The following is a 16,283-nucleotide window of genomic DNA, read 5'->3' as shown; positions in this document are numbered from 1 at the left end:
TTGTTGATAGACAACCAAGCGTCATTTTTTGTACAGAAGCTTGAAATCCAATGTTAGGTTGCTCAACAATAGCAACAACAAAACACAAACTCTATGGCCAATTGGTAGGTTGTAAATATATGCTATGTTCATATTCCACTAGCGGTACGCAGTAAAATACAAACTTAGAGTAATCACAATCTCTCCCACCAAGCCAAAATGAGTGACTACAATCAAATTTACCAACAGGAAGACAATCCAAATAAACTGCCAAACTTTCAGCAAGTTACCCAAACATCCTAGCACATCTATAGTGGGTTTTGGCAAAGCACAATTTGTTACGGTAGTTTCTCTCTCACAATGACAGAAAACCTTCATCAAGAATCAGAAACTGGTCCCTAGTGCCCAGTACACCTCCATCCTGGAACTCAGGAACATTTTATCCCCCTCTGAAACTGAATCCCTACTCAGTGATCACATGATGGGTGACGGTGGTTCCATTTCATCTACCACCTAACTGACCCACAAGCTCCTGCCCTAATCCCTAAATATCACATCAGCAACAGTGGTAATTACCAACTATGAAGCATTCATTTCATGACAGAACTGTGCTGAATATGTTACCTCACACCATAAGCCCATGAGGCAACAATTCTCACTCCAAATCCCCATGAAGAAACTGCAGCTCTGAGAGCACCACAGAGCTCTAGCAGATCTAGAATTCAAATTAGTCCAGTCTGACCCAACATACTTAAATTTACCCTACAATGCCTCACTCTATTAAGTCAATCATTATGGAGAACCTAATGAGTCAGGCCGGGAGCTACATTTAAGGGCCATAAATAAAAAGATAATTTGCAGTCTGGAAGTAGAGACAAATGAACAGATAACTGACACAAACAAATACAAGTTTGAACAAACTGCTATGAAAACAGAGCAAAGGGCCATTAATTTTGCCAGGGAGAAGAGTTAGTAGAAGGTTTCAGATTTGTGACCTCAACAATGAGTAAGACAGTGCCATCTAAGGGAAAAGGAGAACAAGGAGATAAAAAATGTACTGTAGACAAAGAAAACGGTTTGTGTCTTGAGTGTCTCAAGACTGCTTCCTCCGTCCTTCCCTCCACACCCATCTTGCTAATTTTCACTGGCAAATTTAAGCACCCCCCACCTCACAAAATCTGCCAAAAATAACAAAAACAAAAAGCTAAGTTTTTTAAGTATCCCTAGTAAAGATAATACAGAGAAGCATTGCAACAACCAGGAAAGTAGACTTAAAAGCATTTGGCAACAAAGAGCTTAAGAGAGTTAACACATAAGGAACACCACAAGGGGTCACATCTAATTTCCAAGCTAGCCTCAGTCCACAGGACTTGGAAGAGCTGTATATATCAAGTAGTAAAGCAAGGTCCTAAAGGATTTGTGTGTAAATAGGGATTTATAGCTCACCTTTTTTACAGAACAGAACATTCGGACTGAGAGTTGCAGTTGAATTCCAGGCCTATCTAAAACTGGGTCAATTAACCTCTATCTTCCATAAACCAATATCTGCTGAACAAGAATAGGGGCTGAAAGAATCATACAATTTACTGTAAATGAAAGCACTTCATAAAATAGTCAACTATTTCATTAACTAAATACATGAAAAGATTTTTATTGAATGCCCTGTTTGAGATAAAAGAAAAGAATCATTAAGAAACAAAACGATGTCTAGAAACATTCTTCATGTTAACTACCCTTACTACAAGATACGGTGAGTGGTACAGCCATTTCCTGTCTTGTTTCATGATGATGTCCACACGCTTCAAGATGAACCAGTGTCTATGAGCACTTCGAGCACTATAAATCCACAACAGACTACACTGTCTAAGCAGATATCAAACCACCTCAACTAGGATATGAGGACCGAAGATCACACTTTGTCTTTTCAACCATACAGTAAAATAATCAGTGACACAACCTAACAGAGAAGTAAGATATTGAGTCTCATACTATCTATGCGCTTATCAACCACCTAAGAAAAATCCCAACTTAAATCCCAAAAGATCAGATATATCCTTAATGTTTGAAACACAGAGATTATACCAATTTTCTCTTCAGTAGGACTACACAGACCTAAATAACTTCCCAGGGTTAGAAACATTCCTTTTCAAATTAAATAGCAAAGGCTTCCAAGCCCACAAAAGAGTCTGTGCCATTTTTTTTAATTAAGGTATAATTGCTATAATCTTTATGAAAGTTTCACATGAAAAACATTATGGTTACTACATTCACCCATATTATCAAGTTCCCACACACACACACCCCACTGCAGTCCCTGTCCATCCGCATAGTAACATGCTATAGAATCACTACTTGGTCTTTTTTGTGCTATACTGCCTTCCCCATGCCCCCCCACTACATTATTTATGCTAATCATAATACCCCTTAACCCCCTTCTCTCTCACTCCCCACCCAACCTCCACAATCCCTTTCCCTTTGGTGACCATTAGTCCCTTCTTGGAGCCTGTGGGTTTGCTGAGGTTTTGTTCCTTCAGTTTTGCCTCATTGTTACACTCCACTAATGAGTGAAATCATTTGGTACTTGTCTTTCTCCATCTGAGCATAATACCCTCTAACTCCATCCATGTTGTTGCAAATGGTAGGATCTGTTTTCTTCTTATGGCTGAATAATATTCCATTGTGTATATGTACCACATCTTCTTCATCCATTTATCTACTGATGGACACTTAGGTTGCTTCCCTGTCTTGGCTATTATAAATAGTGCTGCAATAAACATAGGGGTGCATATGTCTTTTTGAATCTGGGATCTTTTTTTCTTTGGGTAAATTCCTAGGAGTGGAATTCCTGGGTCAAATGGTATTTCCATTTTTAGTTTTTTGAGGAACCTCCATATTGCTTTCCACAGTAATTGAACTAATTTACATTCCCACCAACAGTGTAGAAGGGTTCCCCCTTCTCCACATCCTCACCAGCACTTGTTGTTCCTTGCCTTTTGGATGTTGGCCATCCTAACTGGTGTGGGGTGGGATCTCATTGTGGTTTTAATTTTCATTTTTTCCCTGATGATTAGTGATGTGGAGCATCTTTTCATGTGCCTGTTGGTCATCTGAATTTCTTCTTTGGAGAAATGTCTGTTCAGATCCTCTGCCCATTTTTTAATTGGGTTATTTGCTTTCTGAGTGTTGAGGCGTGTGAGTTCTTTATATATTTTGGATGTTAAACCCTTATCAGATATGTAATTTACAAATATAGTCTCCCATACTGTAGGATGCCTTTTTGTTCTACTGATGGTGTCCTTTGCTGTACGGAAGCTTTTTAGCTTGATATATAGTCCCATTTGTTCATTTTTGCTTTTGTTTCCCTTGCCCGAGGAGATGTGTTCAAGAAAAAGTTGCTCATGTTTATATTCAAGAGTTTTGCCGTTGTTTAAGAGTTTTATGGTTTCATGACTTACATTCAGGTCTTGTATCCATTTCAAGTTTACTTTTGTGTATGGAGTTAGACAGTAATTCATTTCTTACATGTAGCTGTCCAGTTTTGCCAACACCAGTTGTTGAAGAGGCTGTCATTTCTCCATTGTATATCCATGGCTCCTTTATCATATATTAATTGGCCATATATTTGTGGATTAATATCTGGGCTCTCTATTCCATTCCATTGATATATGGGTCTGTTCTTGAGTCAGTACCAAATTTTTTTTATTACTATGGCTTTGTACTAGAACTTGAAGTTGGTAAGTATAATCCCCCCAGCTTTATTCTTCTTTCTCAGGATTGCTTTGGCTATTTGGGGTCTTTTGTGGTTCCATATGAATTTTAAAACTATTTGCTCTAGTTTGTTGAAAAATGCTGTTGATATTTTGATAGGGATTGCATTGAATCTATAGATGCTTTAGGCAGGATGGCTAAATTTTGACTGATTTTGACAATATCAATATTTTTGATAATATTAATTGTTCCTATCCATGAGTATGGAATGTATTTCTATATATATTGATGTCTTCTTTAATTTCTCTCATGAGTGTCTTGTGGTTTTCAGGGTATGGGCCTTACACCTCCTTTGTTAGGTTTATTCCTAGGTATTTTATTCTTTTTGATGCAGTTTTTTGTAAATGAAATTGTTTTCCTGATTTCTCTTTCTGCTAGTTCATCGTTAGTGTATAGGAATGCAACAGATTTCTGTGTATTAATTTTGTATCCTGCAGCTTTGAATTCAGATATTAGTTCTAGTAGGGTTGGAGTGGATTCTTTATGTACAATATCATGTCATCTGCAAACAGGGACAATTTAATTTCTCCCTTACCAATCTGGATGCCTTTTCTTTGTTTTGTCTGATTGCCGTGGCTGGGCCTCCAGTACTATGTTGACTAAAAGTGGGGAGAGTGGGCATCCTTGTCTTGTTCCTGATCTTAAATGAAAAGCTTTCAGTTTTTCTTTGTTAAGTATGATGTTGGCTGTGGGTTTGTCATATATGGCCTTTATTATATTGAGTTACTTGCCTTCTATACCCATTGTTGAGGGTTTTTATCATGAATGGATGTTGAATTTTGTCAAATGCTTTCTCAGCATGTATTGAAATGATCATGTGATTTTTGTCCTTTTTGTTGATGTGGTGTATGATGTTGATGAACTTTCAAATATTGTACCATCCTTGCATCGCTAGAATAAATCCCACTTGATCATGATGGATGATCTTTTTGATGTATTTTTGAATTCAGTTTGCTAATATTTTGTTGAGTATTTTGCATCTATGTTCATCAGAGATATTGGTCTGTAATTTTCTTTTTTTGTGGTATCTTTGTCTGGTTTTGTTAATAGAGTGATGCAAGTCTGAACCTTTTTTAATACACAGCCTTCATTCAGCTGCCCAAAGGGCCTACTATTAGGACCTCCTCTGGGTAGCCTGCAATCTGGTCCCAGAATAAGATACATAAGCATGACAAATAAATCAAGATAGCCCAACTATGATTTGGAGGAGTGGAGAATATTTGCTTAGTCCTACAAAACAATGGCAAAACAAATAATCAGGTGGGTAGGCTAGTCTACAGGAATCACTAGAAAAAAAATACTCTACCAAGCTCTTTTGAACAGGACTGGATTCTCAACTATTTCTAAGTCTCTTACTACTCCTAAGGATAACAGCATTAATTAATGAAATTTTAACTCCCAGTTTTTGTCCCATTGTACTTAAATATGATAGCACTAATGCCTTCCTAACAGCATTCCCTTTATGTCATTAGCTATATAAAACATTGTATACCCAACTCACCCCTTTCTCTTCTCAAACCATTCCCCCTTCACCCCTTACCCCCTACTTGACAGCACAACCATATTCCCCAGCACTCACTCAAATCCCTAAAAAATGTCTTTGACCACAAATTCAACTTTGCCCTGCACATCTGATTCAACTGCTAAGTTCTTTTCATTCTATCTCAATAATAAAGCTCATCTTTCCCTTACTCCTTAACTCTTCTCATTACTTCTCAACTAGTCCTTTTTAATAACCTTCTAACCAAGTTCCTTTTTGGTGGTCTCCATATTGCCACTAATTTAATCCTTTGTAAACACAGGACTTACTCCATTCACCTGAACAAAAATTTTCACTGGTTCCCCATGCCTACAGATTCAAACTCGGTCAAGGTTTCCTGGGAACTGAATCTACTTTTCCAGTCTTTTGGAGTTTTCTTTTCTAGTGCAGCCTACACATAATCCAGTAAAATTTCTTGTCCTTGTGTCTTCGCTCCTCCCACTGTTTGTTTTTGAGTATCTTCCCTTCCATCCACAATACTGAAAGCTCCACAAAGGAAGGAACCACCCATGTGTTCTGTTTCTCATTATATTCATCCTACCTAGAACACTGGAATACTCACTGAATGAATGAAAACCATTCTACTCTCAAAGCTCATGTCAAGGGCCATTCCCACCACGGTCCCACGAGAAGTCAGCAAACTGCCTTTCTAAAACTCCCCTGATGTCTTAGTGAGGTGAGGGTGGGGAGATTCCCACAGCATTTTGTCCCAATGTTAATGCATCTATTATTTCTATCCTACACATGGCTACTATGAGGGACATACTCTAACAAAAATAACCTTGTCTGCCCTTGTCTAGCCTAGATTAATATTTAGTCCATAGGCACACACCTGATCATCTGATCATCTACATTTGCCCTCTTACAGCACTAAACTATGTTTTCTACCTTTATCTTGCATCTACCTACCACTTCAGCATTTTATTAAAAATAAAAAAAATAATAATAATAAAGGGAGAAATGTGGGATCAACATATAAATCAAGTACAAAAATCAAACGAATATTCATATTTGACCTGATTGTTTATAGGTCATAATGCGTGATCAAAACCGAAAGTTTCTGTGATGAATGCCCTTGTACTGTTCACCATGTAAGAATTTATTCACTATGTAAGAATTCGTTCACCATGTAAGAACTTGTTCGTTATGCTTCAGAAGATTGGAGATTGACGAGAATTAGACTTGAGATGGATTAATGATTGTACATTGAGCATTGACCCCCCTATACTGAATTTTATTGTTGTTAACAACCATTTGATCAATAAATATGAGAGATGCCCTCTCAAAAAAAAAAAATAACCTTGTCTGGTACACTTATGAATCATCTATTACAATACTTCATACATAGTTCAAGTATATACAGAATAGATACACTCTGTTGGTACATTTACTTATTCATTTATTGAGCTTTTAGAGAGTTTATATGTGCCAGGCAGTTTCTTTGCACTAGGATTCAGCACTGAAAAAAGGACAAAGCCCTGACCCTATGGCATTTACATTCATAAAAGACATGAAGATGACAAACAAAATAATTTCTTGTGGTGGCAAGTGTGGTGAAAACTATCATGGAGGTGACATGAGTAATCCTGACTTAGGAAGAACCTATTATAGAGAGGATGCAGGTAAACCTAAAGGTTAACAATTGGTCAAAACCCTTTTGGCCAACTTTCAGGAACTCTGAAATAAATTATAAAACCGTAAGTCCTAGGCACAAACATTTCAATCGCCCAACAGTGGAAAATAATGCCTGCAACTAAAACATACATATAAGGGTTAACATCCACTCAATTTAGATGTTTAAGGAAAGGACAAATGTTGGTTCCTTGGATTGAGAAAGAAGAGATCATGAGTTTCATTGTAAACTGACTATACTTGTCTATTAGCGATCAAAGTAAATAAATCAAGTAGACCACATGAGATCATTTACTATGCACGGCATGATCCTGTCTCCGTTCTCAAGAATGCATATACTGGGTATTATGCTAAGTGAAAAAGTCAGACAGAGAAAAGCACTTACATGTGGAATCTAAAAAAAAACAAAAACTCAACAGATACAGAGAACAGATTGTGGGGGGTGGATGAAATGGGTAAAGGGAGTCAAAGGGTACAAACTTCCAGTATAAAATAAGTAAGTCCTGGCATGTAATGTACAGCATGGGGACTACAGTTAATAATATTATATTGTATATCTAGAACTTACTAAGAGAGTAAATCATAAAAGTTCTTAACACAAAAAGAACTGTAACTATGTGCCATAATGGATGTTCACTAGACCTACTGTGATGCTCATTTCATAACATACAGATATAGAAACATTGCCATACACCTGAAATTAATATAATGTGTCAATTATATTTCAAAAAAATAGCATATTTTTTACATATGAAGAGATAAGGGGAAAAAGGGTATATACCTTAATATTAAACACGACTAAATCTTAATAGTATTAAAGATGATTTTTTTTCCTGTTTGTATAGCTACACTATTTTTTTAAACAGTATGGATTATGTGTATTCTTTGTAGGAAAAAAATGTGTTAAGTTTTTTAATTCTGCACTGAATGAAGAAATAGGAAGAATGAAGAAGCAATAGGAAGATAAATAGTATCAAACAGAATGAAGAAATAGTAAAGAAACCAAAAGCTGGTGAAATGAAACATCTAGTTTTGAGGAAAAATAAATGTGGGTCTCCTCCATTTTTCCTCTGATAAGAACTACTGAGAAACGACGAAGTCTATATATTTGCATTAAAACATTCCCCAGACAAAATGAGCTCACAAGAAAAACGTAAATAAAAAGCAGGCCCAGTGTTAAGTGTCTACTTCAGACCTTAAGTCACTTTAAGAGAGGAAACTCTTCAGCCAAAAGCTCTTTCTGGCCCAGCCTGCATGCAGTTCAGAGGGCCTACTTCTCATCGAAAGAGAATGGGCTGACAGACAGCTTATGGCTGCCTGTAGGGGCTGGCAAATTTAGAGCTCTCAACAGAGGTTAAACCCACTCTGAACTTAAATCCTGGTTAAAAAATTACAACACATGCAAATGGACAGCAATATTATGGTCTTGTCCAAATTTAAAATTGTAATTTAAGCACACACTTGTTCAGGACAACCTAAATTTTAGAGAGCAGGTATTACTGCTAAAGGCCACTCTTCCTTCCTGTCACGATTAGTCTACCTTTCCACCCCTTATATAAAGCTGCAAACAATCTCAGTTTTTCTTCTGGACAGAGCCTGGGATTTTATAACAGGCACCTTATTTTGGAGCCTTAATACTTTTAATTCTCTGGTCTCTGCCTTAAGAACTCCAGATCAAGGAAGCACAACTGACTCTGCAACAGCAAAATTCTCAAGGATCATTCGCTCTTCATCCATGACAAAACTGAAGACAGGTTGAATGACTTGTCTACAGGTCCTACTGTTAGTCGACAGTGGGGCAAGCAAATTTCCAACTCTCTGTTTGGAATTGTTTCCACAACAAATACTGTAATCATACAGTGACCAAGGAGAACTGTACCAGATCGAATTTCATCTTTTATAATGAAGAACTATATCAGTAGGTCCATCAAAAATTATTAGCCTATCCTGGAGGCCAGAACACTTTTTCCACTACTCCATTTCTGCTATCAATTAAATCTGACAATAACATGCTCAAAATTTTTCAAAGAATTAAACAAAACAAAAATAAGAAAAGGCTTACTTCCCAAGCAAAAGTTACTAATATTTAAAATACAGTCAACAGAAATCTAAATGGAAATTGAACATAAAAGCTAATGATTATACCTAATACTACTCCTGATGCATAACAGTCACCATTTTTTGACAGCTTTCTATGTGCCAGACACTGTATTAAGCACTTTGCACACATTCATTTCTGACAACTACTCTACAAGGCAGTTAGTTCTATGGTCATCTACGTTTTACAGAAGAGGATATAATGAAACATGAAGACTCTAACACAAATGATATATGGCCAAGTCAATATTCAGATTCAACTCTGTGAGACTCCAGAACCCTCATTTTTTCTATGGTACACTTTGCATACTGAAATGTGAATATGGACTCACAAAGACATTTTTTCTTAAATTTCTATTTTTAATATAAAAATGTTTACCCATTCAAAGATATATTTGACCACCTAGTGTGTGCCAGCACTGTTTCAGGCATCTGGAATACACCAGTGAACAAAACAGAAATCACTGTCCTCAAGATCATATTACAGTAATCTAGCAGCCAACATTTATGAAGCACTTGCACATTATATGCCTTGTTTTGAACACTGTTCATTCAGATGCCAACAAACTTAGGCTAAAAAATATATTCTTACAGTATCATTACTTTGGCAGATGTTAAAGTAATTGTTATCATGTAAATAGGTACCAAAAACATTTTTCATATCATTTTGCCAATCATCATGAAAGGGTTTTTTTGGATTGTTTTTTTTTTTACAACAAATGATTTCTAACCTAAGCCAGTTTAGGAAGAAAGGCCTCAATTTTGAAGCAGAAATGTCACTACTTAGATACTTGAAACCTAAAATTATTTTGCCAGTAGTATAATGTTTAAAAAATATAATATACTTAAAGATGATTTTTAAATGAACCCTAAAGCTTTGCTGATTTTTTAAATTTTAAAAAAAGTTCAAGACATGAAATAAGAATGTTATTCTAATGTATAAAACTGGACAAACTATGAAACTGGACCCAAATATAAGATACAATGTCTAATTTAAGGAAGAGTGTAACTCTAAAAAAAAAATAGCACTATAGAATGTAAGGCTTGTGATTCTGACTTTGAAGAAAGAAATTAACTCAGATTATTCCAGCAGAGATTTCAATTTTGATTTGTCACATCTCAGGAAAACTAAATGTCTTAAATTATCATTTAATTTTGACCTATTCCCCAAAAGGTTAAATTTTTTTCCTTAGTTTTTTCCATATAAGAGCTCAAAGAACATGAATCAACTTTTACAATTATAAAATAACACTCAAGTTGTGATTTTTTCTTTAATTCACATGCTATAGCCTCAAAAAGTAGTCTACTTGGCAACTTCCTTAAAATATGGTTTAGAAAATAGTATATTTTAACATACCCCCATCCCACCCCCAAAAACAAAGCAGCATCCCACTATAATAGGATAAATTAGGTAAGGACTGCATGGAAATATGCCAGAATTCTGGAATCCAAACTCCTGATGCAATCAACCAATAAATTTAAGATAAATCAGATCACGATAGCTAAAGGGGATGTGCTGTATTTCTATGGCTTGCCTACAAAATTCAGTAAAAAATAAAACTGAAAAAGGAATTATGTTCTCTGTAGTCTCAATTTTAGCAGTTGCTGAAAATAAAGAAGTACCTCATAAAACATGAAACAGAAACAGACAATTATCTACCATGATAGTTTAAAAATACTGCTGGTTTATTTTACCTTCTCAAGAAAACTAAATATGTTTTGCACTAAAAATACCAAAGAACAAAGTGAATAACTGAAGTCCAACTTAATATATGAAGCCTGTCCAGAAGACCTTCTAAGTAGAGGTGAATACTCTGTGGAAAGCAATTTGGCCATTTGACATGAAATATGTTCATGTCCTTTGACCCAGGAGTGCCAATTCTGGAAACCATCCTTAGGGAAGGCAGATCAAATTGATGTACAACCACAGCAAAACCCTGGAAACCACTCAAATGTCCAATAATGAGGAAATGATCAAATATATTATGGCACATCCACAAGCTCTGCAATAATAAACTATTTTTTATAGGTGCAATGCTTTTGGTATCCATGTTCAGTGACCATCCCCTTTATCTTAGAGAAATTTAATAAGTGCTTTAAATTGTCAAATATCCTCTACGTCAGTAATTTAAAATGCATTATTGCACTCTAATAGCTTCTTTATGAGAACATTTGGCTTTTAAAATACTAGGTCTGCATGGGGAAAATAATAGGAAAGGGGCTGGGGGACAAAGAAGTTGGACAAGATTTTTCTTGGCAGTATGCCTCGTGTTCCACAACTCTGAATCTATATTTGAAGACTTCTTTATTGGAAAGCTAACTTCTACAGTAAAAGTTCAGATTTGTTCAACTTTAGACTTGTGACAGCATATTTTCTTTTAAAACTATTTTTGCCACTCTTACCCCAAAGTAATTTAAGAATAAGCACTCTGAGCACACATAATTATTTCTGCTTTTTAAAGATATTAAATGTAGTTCAATAACCCAATAATGCCAGTTAACCAGATATTTAAATGTCAAAACATAATACTCTACTAACGATACTTTTTATAGATTATCATATCTTTCCCTAATTCATGTCTCCATACACATAGATGTATGTAGATACACACATATTGTCCTCAAATGTTAGTCAATAATGCTTAAGACATTTGGATTTAAAATGCTATCCAGATTCTTAAGAGGAGTATATTTACATACAAAAGATTCTTAAAGGATTAAGATCTCCCAAATCACAGCAGTATGATTCTACCCTCAGCAGGATCTACAGAGGCAGACAAGGGAAGTAGTGCACTGGCCCTGGGTTCTAATATTAGCTCACTAGTTAGCTTTATTATAGAAATTTCACTTAACTCTTTGGATCTCCTAGCTTTATCTATAAAATGAGTATACAATTAACCCACTTACCTAAGGTTTCCACGAACTCTTTTAAAAATGATTCTAGGTTCAGATTTCTACCATCTTCCCAAATATCTCCTTTTCCTAATTCTCAGCAGTAATAAACATTTTCTCAGACGGCTTTGAGGTATCAACACTTCACAAAAATGTCGACAAATTTTTGCAATACTATTCATTTCAAAAATACACACTGTCTATAAAACTTATCCTATCACATTTTGGAAAACCCTATTAAGCATTTCTTGGTAACTATCTTATAACGCTCTAAAAGTCTCAGTTAAAATAAAATTACTCAATACACATTACACATAGAGGGCACATGATTTATTAGGCAATAACTGCCAGAATACACAGCAATGGGCAGTATTTCATTTCCTAATACTAATCGGAAAAATAAAGACTGGAGGTGTTTTGTTTTTTTTAATGTCTAGAACAAAGAAAATACTATGTATGTTAAGTGTCTCTACATAAAATATTACATAAAATGAAGCATCATTTGAGTTTTAAAACATGAAGAATATGAATTTTAGAACTAAATCTCTTGTAAGTAAACTGCCTAATTTCACAATAGACCAAATCATACACATAAGTAATTCAGCTAAACAAACCTTTTGAGTGAGTTAAATGACATCCATAAATTTTTCTTAACTTTTAAGACAGAAGATACAGCCACATTTTAATTTTAGATACAGCCACATTTTAATTCTATGTTTGCAAAAAGTTGATTTTTACCAAAAGAAAATTGGCCTCATCTGAAGCTTTTCATACCTGTTGAATTTGAGTAAACAAATGGCCAACTTTCTAAAGTGACACATAGTACTCAATACATCATTATTCCCGTGTCGATAAATCAAAAATTTTATACAGAAGACAAATAATAGTGCAGCTGATTTTTAAAAAATAAAAAATAAAGCTAAGTTTACTATTTTGGACAGAGTGTTTCCATCTGAAAGTCTATAAACTCACCTTTAATTACTAACCTTTTCCTCACCCTCATTATATTCTGTAAGAATCACTGATTAGGCTGGACTCTGAGATTTTTTTTAAAACAAGCTATGAAATTTACTGATATCTCTTTTTTTAGCATCTTAAAGGCCATAGCCAATCACAGTTACAGATTTTTTTTTTTCTTAATAAGAGCCTACCACATTAGGGAATAGTCTAATGTTTAACTAATAGCAGACCCACCCACTGATTCAGCTTTCTATGAGTTTTGCTGTCAAAATAATCTAATGAAAAAGAGGGAGGGGGTCGGCATGATGTGATTACTAGCCACAATCCATAGATACAGTGCCATACCCCACATCTGGATACATACACGAATTCAAAAGCTATCACCCAGTTAAATATTTTTCAAACATTGTTTTTTCATTAAACAAGTATAGTCACTACAAATAACATCCACAGTTACTATTCACCTAGCCCTTCCTAGGGGCAGGCATGGTGCTAGTACTTAATATCTGTCATTTCATTTACTCCTCAGAGCAACTGTAAGAAACATATTATCATCTCCATTTAATAGAGAGTGCCAAGGGCTAAAACAGGATATAAAGCTGCTAAGTGGCAGAGCCAGACTGCAAACCCAGGGCTGCTTGACTTTCAAAGTTCATGCTAATTGTATTAAACTAGATCGTCCACTAAATCATGCTTATGTGTTTAGAAGTTCCTCAAAGATTTAATAAACTTCTTCAGTTTTTCCAAGTATAATCACTTCTCTGCAACAAATACAACTGGCTGTAGTAATGTACTTAAACCAACATTATACATTAATTCAGTCTTGTCAAAAGGGTAGAATTTACAAGGAGACTCCGATTCTTATCTGAAGGGAATACCAGAAAAGTTACAGTACACTGGGCTCAGATGCACTCAGGCTGATCTTTTCATTATCATATAAAAGATATCATATGGACACTTAGTTCAAAGCTTTTCCTTATTAATTTTAGGGGTAGTATATACATGACCCACTCTACTATACCTGTTGAAAAGATAGTCATATCAAGCCAAAAAAAAAAACCCCAAAAAATCTATATCATAATACCAAAGTGCCAGACACGCAGATACATTTCTTTGTATGTACACGCAATATTCCTCAAAGGAAGTATGGATTTCTACTAATCTATTTTTCTCCAAGTCTTACTCATCCCTGTTGCTCTATTAACTCAGGGACTGAGAGTCACAAGTCATTTTTTCTCCAACACAGAGCTGTGTTTGAATCATTCCTGTAACAAAACCAGTTGGACGGCTAGCTCTCCTATTAAATAAGGATTTCAACCATCATCTAAAAGGTGGAAGAACTGCTGCCATCTCTCTCTACAACAGCTCTAAGCTTATCCCTGACAAGTATAAGCTCAGACTGAGTCACAGCAACTCCTGGGCTCTAAATAACGACTGACAAGAACCTATCGTTCTTATTCCTCCCTCCAACCAAACAAGCAAAATCTAATAATCATCCTTCCACTCAATCACCACTGAATAAACACCACATTTTATATAGATTCCCAGGACAATATCCCTCCCAGACACCCATTCCCAGGGAATAAGCCACGTTCCTGCCCAGTCCCTGCTCTTCTCTTCAGCAGAGCCACCCGTATTTTTAAAGGTAGTTAACTTTATGCTGCCTGCAGATCCATCTTACCCCTTCGCTTAAGACGGTCAGCTCTAAACACACACACACACACACACACACACACACACACACACACACACACACACACACACACACACACACACACGAGTGAAAAGCAATAACTGAATTACTGGGGACCAGCCGCCCACAAAATTGAGGAAGCAGCCACAGTGGTCTCCTGCTTTCCTTACAACGGGGCTCTCCGTCCCGAGTGGCTGCTGGAGCGAGGCTCTCAGGACTGACAGCCTCGCCAAATCCCACCCTTCGGAAAAGTGACGGGCTGGAGTTAACCCTTCAGCTGCCCGCACAGAGCAAATGCGAAGGAAACCCCAATCCCCCAAATGCTTTAAAAATGTGGCAAGGCCAATTTCACCCTTTCCAAGCCCCGGCCGCGAGGAGGACACAGCCCCCTGAAGCTGACTACATGGAATTAACCCCTCAGCCGCCGACAGCGGGCACCCACACGAAGGAAAGCCCAACCCCGACCCTCGGGGAGGGGACAGCCGCGGCGTTGCCCCCCGACGCCCGCGCCCCACCGCGCTGAGCGGAGATCCGACCCGGGCCTTAGGGCGAGCGCCGGGCCGGCCCGCGGGCTTCGGAGCCGCGGCGGGCGGGCGGCACTCACCGCGATGACATTGACGAAGGTAGTCTTGCCCGAGTACTGCAGCCCCACGAGCGTCAGCTCCATCTCCTCCTTCCAGAAAAGCGAGCGGAACCAGTCTAGCAGACGGGAGATGAGCGCCAGCATGATGGCGGCCGGCGGGGAGGACGGGCGGGCGGCGGGGCGGACAGCAGGAGAGACGACTTCGGCGCAGGTGGGCCTCGGCCCGGACCCCCCAACGGCTCCTCGGGGACCCGGCACTACGCGGGCGTACACGGGCGGGCGGCGTCGGCCGGAGCCAGGAAGCCCAGCAGGTCATATGACTTGTCCTACTCCCCCCCACGCTCGATCCGCGCCGCCGTCCGCGCCCACGGCAAGAGCGGCGAGGCCCGCCCGGCCAGGCGCGTCGGCTGCCTGCAGCGCCACCTGGCGGGGCTTCCCTGCAGCACCCTGTACCGGCGGGCTGCCCTCGGGCCGGCTTTGGGCGTCCATTCCTCCACCCTTTCGTATTGTTAATTCATCATTCTTTCTACGATTGTTTATTGACAGTCTACTATGTGCAGAAAGGCTTCAAAACTCTGGGGGATTCAGCATGGAATAAAAGTCCCTTCCGACATTTTTGGGAATAGCAAAAGATGAGAAGCCACAAGTGTCTATCAGTAGGAAACTGATTAAATAAACTCTAGTGTGTTCTCAAAAGGGGATACCGCGCAGCTGTTAAAAAAGAGCGAGAGAGAATGAGGAAGTTCTCTATAAACTGATGTGGAATAATGCCCAGGAAATATTTTCAAGGAATATAAATGTAAAGGGTAGGCTATGTATACAATGATACTTTTGTTATAAGATGAGAAAAGAATACATACAGATAAACATATACAAATATGTATTATATTTGCATAAAGAACTACGGGAAGACTAATAAATATGGCTTCCTATGGATGTAGGGGAAACTGGGTGGCTGGGGCAGGAATGGGAATGAGACTTCTCTGGATATCTTTTTATACCATTTTAACTTTCAACCATGTAAACCTGTTCAAAAGTTTGATTTAATTAAAAAGTAAATAAAAATATCTGCAGGGCTTTCAAATTAAGGAAAAAATCCCTGCCCTCATGGAGCTTACATCCTAGTGAGGAGACATGCA

The 16,283-nt window shown here is 37.6% G+C and overlaps 1 protein-coding gene across 1 annotated transcript in view; it reads right to left on the bottom strand.

Moving 5' to 3' along the window:
* ARL8B (ARF like GTPase 8B) overlaps nucleotides 1-15,497 on the bottom strand; it is a 60,347-nt gene extending 44,850 nt beyond the window's left edge. Inside the window, exon 1 of the mRNA XM_037019354.2 lies at nucleotides 15,166-15,497. Coding sequence (XP_036875249.1) covers nucleotides 15,166-15,288 — 123 coding nt within the window. The 5' untranslated portion in view covers nucleotides 15,289-15,497. The remainder of the gene's footprint in view (nucleotides 1-15,165) is intronic.
* Nucleotides 15,498-16,283: the final 786 nt, after the last annotated feature.

This window comes from Manis javanica, chromosome 3 (assembly GCF_040802235.1).
Source record: "Manis javanica isolate MJ-LG chromosome 3, MJ_LKY, whole genome shotgun sequence".
NCBI lineage: Eukaryota > Metazoa > Chordata > Mammalia > Pholidota > Manidae > Manis > Manis javanica.
This window is presented reverse-complemented; position numbering and strand designations above follow the sequence as displayed.